The sequence below is a fragment of the Branchiostoma floridae genome, chromosome 13, assembly GCF_000003815.2.
Source record: "Branchiostoma floridae strain S238N-H82 chromosome 13, Bfl_VNyyK, whole genome shotgun sequence".
In the NCBI taxonomy this organism is placed as follows: domain Eukaryota; kingdom Metazoa; phylum Chordata; class Leptocardii; order Amphioxiformes; family Branchiostomatidae; genus Branchiostoma; species Branchiostoma floridae.
This window is the reverse complement of record NC_049991.1, coordinates 19,744,304-19,754,576: the sequence shown is the minus strand read 5'-3', so window position 1 is coordinate 19,754,576 and position 10,273 is coordinate 19,744,304. Positions and strand designations below refer to the sequence as shown.

Genomic DNA, 10,273 nt, shown 5'->3' with positions numbered 1-10,273 from the left:
GTTTGTTTGTTTATCTGGTATCATTATGGCAATGAGGACAGATTCTGGGCCAGGAGTGCGCTAACGGAGCTAGTGGGAAGTGGGCTGCTGTCTGGCAGGTAGGGGCTTGTTTGTTTGTTTGTTTGTTTATCTGGCATTACCATGGCAATGAGGACAGATTCTGGGTCAGGAGCGCACTGACGGAGCTGGTACTTACTGGACTACTGTCTGGCAGGTAGGGGCTTGTTTGTTTGTTTACTTGTTTATCTGGTATCGCTATGGCAACAAGGACAGATTCTGGCCCAGGAGCACACTAACGGAGATGGTGGTTACAGGGCTACTGTCTGGCAGGCATGTTTGTTTGTTTGTTTATTTGTTTATCTGGTATCACCATGGCAGCAAAGAGGATTCTTGGCTATCAGAGTTAGTGGGGACTGGGCTGCTGTCTGGCATGTAGGGGCTTGTTTGTTTGTTTGTTTGTTTATCTGGCATTACCATGACAATGAGGACAGATTCTGGGCCAGGAGCGCGCTAACGGAGCTAGTGGGAAGTGGGCTGCTGTCTGGCATGTAGGGGCTTGTTTGTTTGTTTGTTTGTTTACTTGTTTATCTGGTATCACTATGGCAACGAGGACAGATTCTGGGCCAGGAGCGTGCTCGTGGGGACTTGGCTGCTGTCTGGCATGTAGGGGCTTGTTTGTTTATTTGTTTATTTACTTGTTTATCTGGCATCACCATGGCAACACAACAAACAGGCCTTACATCCCTTGTCAAATGAGAAGGCTGTGGCCTGGCTGCAGTACTGGCACAGAATGATATGATGATGATGATCCCTTGTCAATCAGAATTTTACGCTTATGTCAGAAAATCTGCTCCCCAAAGTAAGGGGCATCTTTAGGCCTCTTGCCTAAATGTAGGGGGTCCAATTTCTGATCAATTATAAAACAGTGCGTCCCATGGATGCCTGGACGCATGCCTGGCCAAAAGCCTGGTCACCGAAACACAAGTGCATGGGATAAGATACTCTCAAATTGTTGTGTACAAAGAACCTTAACGTTTGTTGTTACTCAGTGACTAAGTATATACCAACCCGATGAAACTATTCATACATGCTGACAATTATTGTGTAATGGTTTGGTTTAACCCAACACAGCTCCAGCCCTGGACTGTTTGAGAGAGTGGAGAAGGAAAATGACCTTGACCTCTGGCGCTCGTCTCTCCAGAATGTCAAGGAGATCCCAGAAGCCTCTCTGGTCGCACGTGTGCGGCATCTGTTAGGGTATGTACATTTTATGTCCTCTAATTTTCTTAGTACTAGTCTTGAGTTGTTGCTGAAGCCATTCAGTTACTAAACAGTTTCAATATTTGATGACAATTCGGTCTCTACAACGAGATAAGGTAGGGAGAAGAAGAGTGATGGGCGTCTTTCAACACATCTGGAAGTGATATCTGTATCTTTTCCAGTTGTAGAGATTGAATTATATTTAGATATTCTTTTAGATTTGTTATATTCCTTATCACCAAATACGGTAGGAAGCTGTAGCCAGCACAAGTTGGTGACAAAAAGTTTCCTAGTTTGAACTCAAGTTGCCTGTGCCTTGAACAAGTCAAGGATAAAAAACAGTTCAAGTTCCAGTTGATTGGATAAAGTTGTCTCGAGCCCTGGGGCGTCAGTTTTCATAAAACCGTAAACTAACCATGACCCCCTGCTGCCCAATCCTGTAATTTTGGTAGCAAATAGTTTCCTAGTTTGAACTAGTTATTATATAATTACTGCGCTTTGAAAAAGTCATGGATGAAAAACAGCCCAGGAGCTCCAGTTTTCATAAAACCTTAAAGGGGCATTCCACTCCAGAAGGGAGTCTTGTTTTCCAATAGATAATGTGGCAATGAATACATAATCAGCCGAATTTTGTGGAATTCACCTTGGGATGAATTACGTGATGTGTACAATAATGACACTCACTAAACCCATGCAGACCCTACCCATGCATTCCCTATACGCATAGACACTGTGTTTGTCGTACATATTTTCGGAATAAATGAGGTACGCTAAGCACACCGAGAAGGCAAATTGCTCATAAGATAGCAAAGAATACAAGAACAAGACGAGATTTCTTAGCAAACCTGAAATTAGTTTTGTAACCTTACCTAAAAGTTTTGCATTGTATTCAGCCATAGAATTAATTCAATTAGAGGGTACTTGGGGAGTTTAGTAGAAGACTGAATGCTTTTGAGGCATGTGAAGAAACTGGGTACTTTATCGTATAATGTGAAGTAGTATGCAGTTATCACTTCCCAAAATTAATATTTATCGGAAAATAACACTCCCGTGTGGAGTGGAATGCCCCTTTAAAAGAACCAAGAACTTCATGATCAAGCCTTATTTGTCTCCTCCCTGCTTCAAAACCCTGTAACTGCTACAAACTGCATGAAAAAATTCTACCTACATGTAGCTAGTTTGACTTGAAGTTACCTGTATCTGGAACAAGTCAAGGATGAAAAACAGAGCAATTCAAGTTGGTTGGATAAAGTTGTCTCGAGCCCAGGAAGCCCAAATTTCATGAAACCTCAAACTAACCAAGAAGCCTAGACTCTCTTTTGACTTTTTCCTGCTGCAAAATTCTGTAACTGCTACCAATTTGGTGCTAAAATTCCTCCTAGTTTGAACTGAGGTTACCTGTTTCTTGAAAAAATCAAGGATGACAAAACAGAGCAATTTCCAGTTGGTTGGATAGAATAGTATCGAGCCCAGGGAGCTCTGTTTTTTAAAATCTTAAACTAAGGAACAAGCCTGGACTCTTCCAGCTGTCCTACCCTGGAACCAACACAACTATGGTTTGAAAAAGCTTCATATTTTGAACTCAAGAACTGTCTGGAACAAGTCAAGGATGAAAACATAGCAATTCCAGTTGGTTGGATAAAGTTGTCTCGAGCCCATGGAGCCCCAAGTTCATGAAGACTCAAACTAACTAAGAAGCCTAGATTCTGGTTTGACTTTTTCCTGCTGCAAAATTCTGTAACTGCTACCAATTTGGTGCTAAAATTCCTCCTAGTTTGAACTGAGGTTACCTCGTTTCTTGAAAAAGTCAAGAATGAAAAAACAGAGCAATTCCAGTTGGTTGGATAAACTTTAAGTCGTTTTGAGCCCAGGGGGCTCGGGGTTTCATACAATTGCAACCTTGAACTAACTAAGAAGCCTGTAGACTCTTTTTTTTACTTTTTCCTGCTGCAAAACAGTACTAGTGTAACCGCTACCAATTTGGTGGTAACGTTATCTGTGTCTGGAACTACTCAAGGTTGAAAAACAGAGCAATTCCAGTTGGTTGGATAAAGTCGTCTCAAGCCCAGGGAGCCCCAAGTTCATCAAGCCTTAAACTGGCCGATTTTCTGCCCGGACGAGCTTGCTAATCTTGTTTCCGCCTGAGACGGGAGACCCGCGAAGTTTCCACTGCAAAAACTCCTCAGAGCTAGAGTTCATTTTCACGGTCCGTCGACCGGAACGATCAATGGAATTGGACGAGGGAGAGGGAAACGCCAGAATCGTTCTTGTTGTTCTTCTCATGACTCGTCGCACCCGACAAGCTGTACATGTTATGCCCTCAACCAATACAATCCATACACACACTCCGCCAAGGGAATACCGCATTTGCTCGATAAACTAATGCCCAAACTACAAATTGGACGAGGGAGGGGGAAATTTCAGAACCGTTCTTGTTGTTCTACTCATGATTCGGTGCACCCGCCAAGCTGTTATGCGCTCAACCAATACAATCCATACACACACTCCGCCAAGGGAATACCACATTTCCTCGATAAACTAATGCCCAAACTACAAATTGGACGAGGGAGGGGGAAATTTCAGAACCGTTCTTGTTGTTCTACTCATGATTCGTTGCACCCGCCAAGCTGTTATGTGCTCAACCAATACAATCCATACGAACACTCCGCCAAGGGAATACCGCATTTCCTCGATAAACTAATGCCCAAACTACAAATTGCTCCGCCAGTGTGCGAGTGTTGTGGTAAAAATTGATCAGTGGGATCGGACTCCTTACTCCGTGACTGTTGATGGTCCGGGTGGTAATAACGGGTCTATTGATTTCCTGTTCAGACGCACCCTAACGGTTTTATGACATGTGGGTACAACTTGTTTCGCCGATTACGGCTCCCACAAGAAACCCACTAACCGTTTATGGAGTTGCCCTTTCCCCAAACTTTGGTGGGAAGTGCTCTGCCGTGAAATACAATCGCTTTCAGTCTGGGTGGATTCAGAATTTTCCCCCTGGTAGAGTTTTTATGCCCTGATTGACCGACCTGATTGACCAGTTGGTGTTCATCGATTAGAGCTGAATTACTTCACTGAATTACTCAAAAGTACCCTTACTTAAAAGGGCATTGTTTTTATTGAAGAATAATAAGTTTATTTGCAAGTTCATGCCCGAGGGCTAATTGCAAGTACATGGTGTAAAGATAGGAGATACAAGTGACAATGAACAGTTATAATGTAAAACAATATTCTACTCTAATACTAGTGTTGCCTATTTCTAAACAGGTTGGGTTGACTTCTTTTTTTGGAAGCAGAGGGAGACAAAAAGCCCCACCTCTTCTGCAGTTTGTGGGTTCTGCGATTTGGAGAGAAAAGTGGCTTTCTGTTCGTCTGTGAATGTGGGGGAGTTGGGATATGATATTGTGGCTTCTCTAAACAGAGTGATTCTTTCAGTTTGATTGAACACTTGGAAATGAAATGTGTTTCGTCTTCATTAAATGTCTTAACTTGTTGTGTCTTTGGTATGTGTGTCTGTCCCTGGTAGGTACAGGTCCGGATTCGAATCCAGAGGTTTAGGTACAGGTCCGGACCTAATGAGTCCGGACCTAAATGCATGGCATTGAATATTATATCATAATATTATATTATAATATGTTATTACGGCAAAACAATGTATTAAAAAGGGTAGAAGCATGTTTGAACCAATTAAAACGTGTTTATTATAATGGTAGACACATGATGCAACAAAAATTTGACCCTTGCTGTTTTTCCCTCACTGGGGCTCAGAGACATTGCTATGGTGATTTCACAGTAATTTTATCTGTCAAAGTGGCCATCTCCTGACCTGTTATCCTGCCTAACTTGCACTAATTAGATACAGGTCCAGTACCGGTACACCAGGGTTCCGGTATTTTTGTATCTGTACCTAATTGATTGTACCGGTACTGTATCGGTACAGTGTACCGGTACGCATCCCTAGTCCCTGGTTTGTGTGCTTATCGCTCTGTTTAGTTTGCTTGTAATTAGAGCTGAACTACTGTAACAGAAGTACTCAAAAGTACCAGATCCCTTTCTTACAGGGAATTGTTTTTACCAGTTTTGAATAATATAATTTTGGAATGCCATAGAATATGGTGATACTACTGTAGTCAGAATACTCATTTTGAATGCTGTTCGATATTTCTTCAATTCAAATTCACCTTAAAAGCTTTGAGCATGACAAAAACATCTGCGTCGACCACAAGAATGAACACGTCAAACATGATGGAATGCAGTGAGAATTTCCAAAATGCACTAAGAATAATACCCAGGAATACAATGCTAGTTCACCTATATCCGTTGTTTTAAAAATGACATATTTAGGGATAGCCAACAGACATAGGTTTCAAATTGCAACATTTTCATAGCACTCTAGTATGAAACGCTCGTCTGTCGACTTGATATCCCTAAATACAATTCTATATACAACAAATAAACGTTACCTTGCGGATAAAGGTGAACTAGTGTTATGAAGAATTTTCATTCGGGTGACATTCCAGCTCATTCCACCTCTCGTGTGAAGAGGGTATCACAGATATCGGTTTATCTAATGGCCTTATTGGCCTTGGCTCTTCCCCTGCCACCTGTGACAAACAACACCAGACGTGTAAGACGGCCTCCAGCTTAATGTTTATCGTGGTATTGACCGGAAGGCTGGGAGGTTGTTAGAGGAACGGCTGTCCGATCTCTCTTCATTCAGACTGTCAATGCCGGATTCCTTTTTGTGTTAGGAAGAATAGATTAGCAGATCCCTCAGGAACACAGTGGATCAAGGGAAAAGCGTGTCCTTGAAAACTGCATGACATGTTTTGTGGTTGTTTTAAATTTAAAGTGTTTTTTTACCGTAGTTCCAGCTCATGGAAAATGTGTTTGGTAATGTATTACATTCAAGATTTTCCACTAGGAAGCCCACAATCTCTGCTAAGAAGCCCACTAAATACTCATTTCTTACCCATTGTTTGTCCAACACCTCCCCACATAGCAAGTATCATACGGACACATCCACACTCTCTGTAGTTATACTGTCAACAAGCGTACAAGCACACACACATGCATCGTACCAAAAATATAAACTGATGAAGAATACAGATGGTGTAGTCACTCTTCATTCTGTCTGTCAATGCCGGATTCCTTCTTGTGTTAGGAAGAATGGATTAGCAAATCCCTCCGGAACACAGTGGATCAAGGGAAAAGCTTGGACTTGAATAGTAGTATATCATGATGATGAATAGTACATGACAAGTCAAGTATGTTTTGTGGTAGTTCTAGCTCATGGGAAATGTGTTTGCATGATCGGTTGTATTGCATTCAAGGACCTCTGCTAGGAGGCCCACAATCAAGCTTGTCTTTTATTTTTCTAACACCTGCCAACATGAAAATATCATACAGATCCACCCAGAATCTCTGTGGTTACGTGTACATGATTGTATACTGTCCAATGACATACAAGCACTCGCACATGAATCGTACCAAAAATATAAACTGATGAAGAATACACTGTTACAGGGTCACAACGACAATACAAACAGAAGTCTTTCAATCGCTTTTCATACTTACATCTTGTCAACAAAACGGTTTTAGCTACTTCCAGTCGTTCCCCCTGTACTTTGCTATTTAGATATGCGATGTCGCCCGTGGAAGTTCCAACATTGTTTGTACATAGCCTTTCCTTCAGATGACCTCGGATCTCCGAACTTGTGAACAAACTATTTTTGTGATATGAAGCAATTATGACTTGAATTGTATATTGTAAATAAGATTGTAGACTGATTTTAGATTAACATGTTAGATATGTTTTTAATTCTTGATTATGCCATTGTTGTGTAGCGTTATGATTTGTATTGTGTATGTATGTATGTGGTCACGATATCAGCATGCTGCCTATGTGTCCACATTGTATTGCCCTTGTTGCAATTTGAATAAATAAATAAAAAAAATAAAATACACTGTTAGTGTGCTCACTCTACATTGGGACTTTTAATGCCAAGTTCCACCCTGTGGTGGGATGAATCGATTAGCAAATCCCTTTGGAACACCAAGGACATATAACGTCCTTGGGAACACAAAGTGGATCAAGAGAAAAGCGTGTACTTGTCATGAATAGTGCATGACATGTTTTGTGGTAAGTACTACAGAACATGGAAATGTGACTTGCAGTCTTCATTTACTCCACTAGGGGGCAGGATATGTACAACCAATGATTAATCCACACACAATGGTACAAAATAATGTAGATGTTAGATGTACATGTAACGTTAGTTCACCTTTACCTGGGTACCCTATACACCTTTCTCACGCGGCGGCCATGATAGATCTAAAACGAGTTCAATGTGGCAAACAAAAGGCTGTCCATCATAATTAGCAGTTCGACCAATGGTAGCCTGCCAATTAGGAAATCGACCAATAAGTGAATGGCTGCAAATTCGTTAAAAATTTGCATTATTATGTTTTTATTTTGCATCTCTTAAGGGACTATGGGGTCAGTCTACACTACTCTAAATTGCTACATCTTTCGGTGCATAACACTTCTTGTAATATTTATTATTCTATCTTATATCATGAAAATTTGTGTGGTTTGGGGCAAAACTAAATGGGACCTGATTTTAGAATAAGTTTTGTCTGTTTGCCTCATTGACCTCTTCTTCGATCTATCATGGCCGCCGCGTGAGAAAGGTGCATATCCGTTGTGCTGCTTAACAGGGTATCCAAGGATATCAAGTCAATGAACAATATTTTCAAAATATTGCAGTTTGAAACACCATCTGTCGACTTAATACCCCTAAATACATTGTTCTTAAAAAGAGCGGATATAGGTTACCCTACGGATAAAGGTGAACTAGCGTTACATGCATATAACAAATGGTACACCAGCAACTTTCCCCCTGATAGTGTGCCATTAACGATGTCTGACCATACATCTCTATCTAGCATGGCAGCTAGCAAGTTGTAGTCCTTTGTACCGACCTCCTCCTCCAATACTTTCTTAAGTGTCAGGTTCGGTCGTCCCCTTTTTCTCTTCGCATCAGGTTCCCAGAGAACTTGGCGGCCATCTCCTCATGACGGGCTACATTGCCAGCAAGATCCAGTCTTCTATTCTGGATAGTTCTAGTGATCGGGGGAAGTCCATTGTACAGTTTTTTGTTTCCGATGTGACTTTGCCAGGGTACATTCAGAGCGTAACGAAGCAGACGTGTGTACTTGGACAGGGACAAACTATTAGGTTTTAGTATTAACTAACTTCAGTAGCCAAATGTAGTGTGTACTTGACTTGTGGCTGACCAAAACAGGTAAAGATATGTACAATGTAGGTTTGCTTCACATAAATTTCAACTGTACTGTTCCAATAACCCTACAGGTTAGACGACTCCCTGCTGGCAGCCGAATCAGCAGCTGAGGTTCCCATGGAAACGGCGGAACAGGATGTCCCAGCATGCCCCCTGTCAGCTGCCAAAGCCACCCTCCTGTATCCTTGATGTGTGAATTGATTGTTGATGTGGATGTGAATGGAAAGGTGAATGTTTGAGCACAAGTACAACTATAGACAGTTGTCAGAAATGGCAGACTTCACTTTCAAGTTACACAATGATACAGTGTGTATTACATGTAAGTGTTCTATTCAGCCTCACATTCAATTATATTGTATGTAATTATGTTATATAGAATACAACACAGTGTTCCGTATCACCCGAGGTACAAAATGTACAAGCCCGACCGCGGGAAGGATCGCCCGAAGGCCCGAGGGTGATCCGACCCGCGGGAGGGCTGGGACCGAGGATGATGCGGAATACACCGTGTTGTATTTCATTTATGTCATACCCACCTGAGAAAACCCATGTTATGATGCAAAACGCACCAGAAGTTGAGAAAATGTTGTGTCCTTGAACAAAAGATTGTAACAACAGCAATTCAACCGTGCCGTATTCGGCCTATTTGAAATAGTTCAATTTACTTGAAGGAAGCCTGTGTGATACAAGTTATCACACGGTCCGGAACACCCGTATCGAATGTTTTCCCGTCACAGGTATGACATAAATATTTATATGGCCTCCTTCAGTAGTGAAAAATGCTATGTACGATAAAGTTGTTCAGTGGGAAAAGAAATATTACACACTTTGCCATGATACTACCAGAAATTATTCAGTGCCAGGACTTGGTCACTAAGCCTGTTGTATTTTCTATGTGTCTTAAATCTGCTTGGGAATGGTATGGCAAGCACATTGCAAGCCTTTTTATTGTTTTCAGCTTTGGGGTACAGATACAACATCAGGTCCATGCTAGGGCCACGCCTGTGTAACAGTGGTGTTTAAGTACTGCCTATCGTCCTTGCCCAAATGCACTATTGCTTTTGTGATAGCGTTCGTGATTTGTGATCTGCCGACCCCGGTTCGATCCCGGGTAGGGGGCATGTTGTTTCTTTCTGTTCTACTCGCCCCTCTGGTTGTTTCACTGGTTCCCACGCCGGCCCTGTGAGTAACAGGCTAGTATGTGCCACACAGGGATGTCGAACTCGGAGATTCGAGGACGAATCTTGAAAAGAAAAGGGGGAGTAGTGTAACAGTGGGGTTCTAGCGCTGCCAAACTGACCACGCCAACAGCTCTTGAGCTTTTGGTGTTGTGGTTAGCACGTTGGATTTGTGATCCGGCTGCCCGGGTTCGGCTCGGGTTCGAATCCCGGGAGTCGGGGTGTTGTTTCTTTCTGTTCTTACTCGCCCCTCTGAATTTCTACACCAGTAATACTGAATAGTAGAAGTATCAACATCAAAACAGAGACTGAGGAGTAATTCTAGATTTAGAATTTCAGAGTGAATGCTATTCAGATGCAAGTTTTCCTCGTTGCCTTCTTAAATGTCATCTTGTCTTCTTGTTGCAATTTCGCTAAGAAGTATATCTTAGCACTAGAAGTGTCTAATACAAGTATACTATCTGTGAACCGAGAAATGAAATCATTATGGGTGTTGCCTCATTTGGGGAATCTACATTTTCTTTC

At 41.9% G+C, this 10,273-nt stretch overlaps 1 protein-coding gene across 1 annotated transcript in view; it reads left to right on the top strand.

Moving 5' to 3' along the window:
- LOC118428615 (nucleolar protein 11-like) overlaps positions 1-10,273 on the top strand; it is a gene marked incomplete in the record, with an annotated part of 60,992 nt that overhangs the window by 15,139 nt on the left and 35,580 nt on the right. Inside the window, 3 exon segments of the mRNA XM_035838720.1 lie at positions 180-214; positions 1,132-1,257; positions 8,642-8,749. Of these exon segments, the coding sequence (XP_035694613.1) occupies positions 180-214; positions 1,132-1,257; positions 8,642-8,749 (269 nt within the window).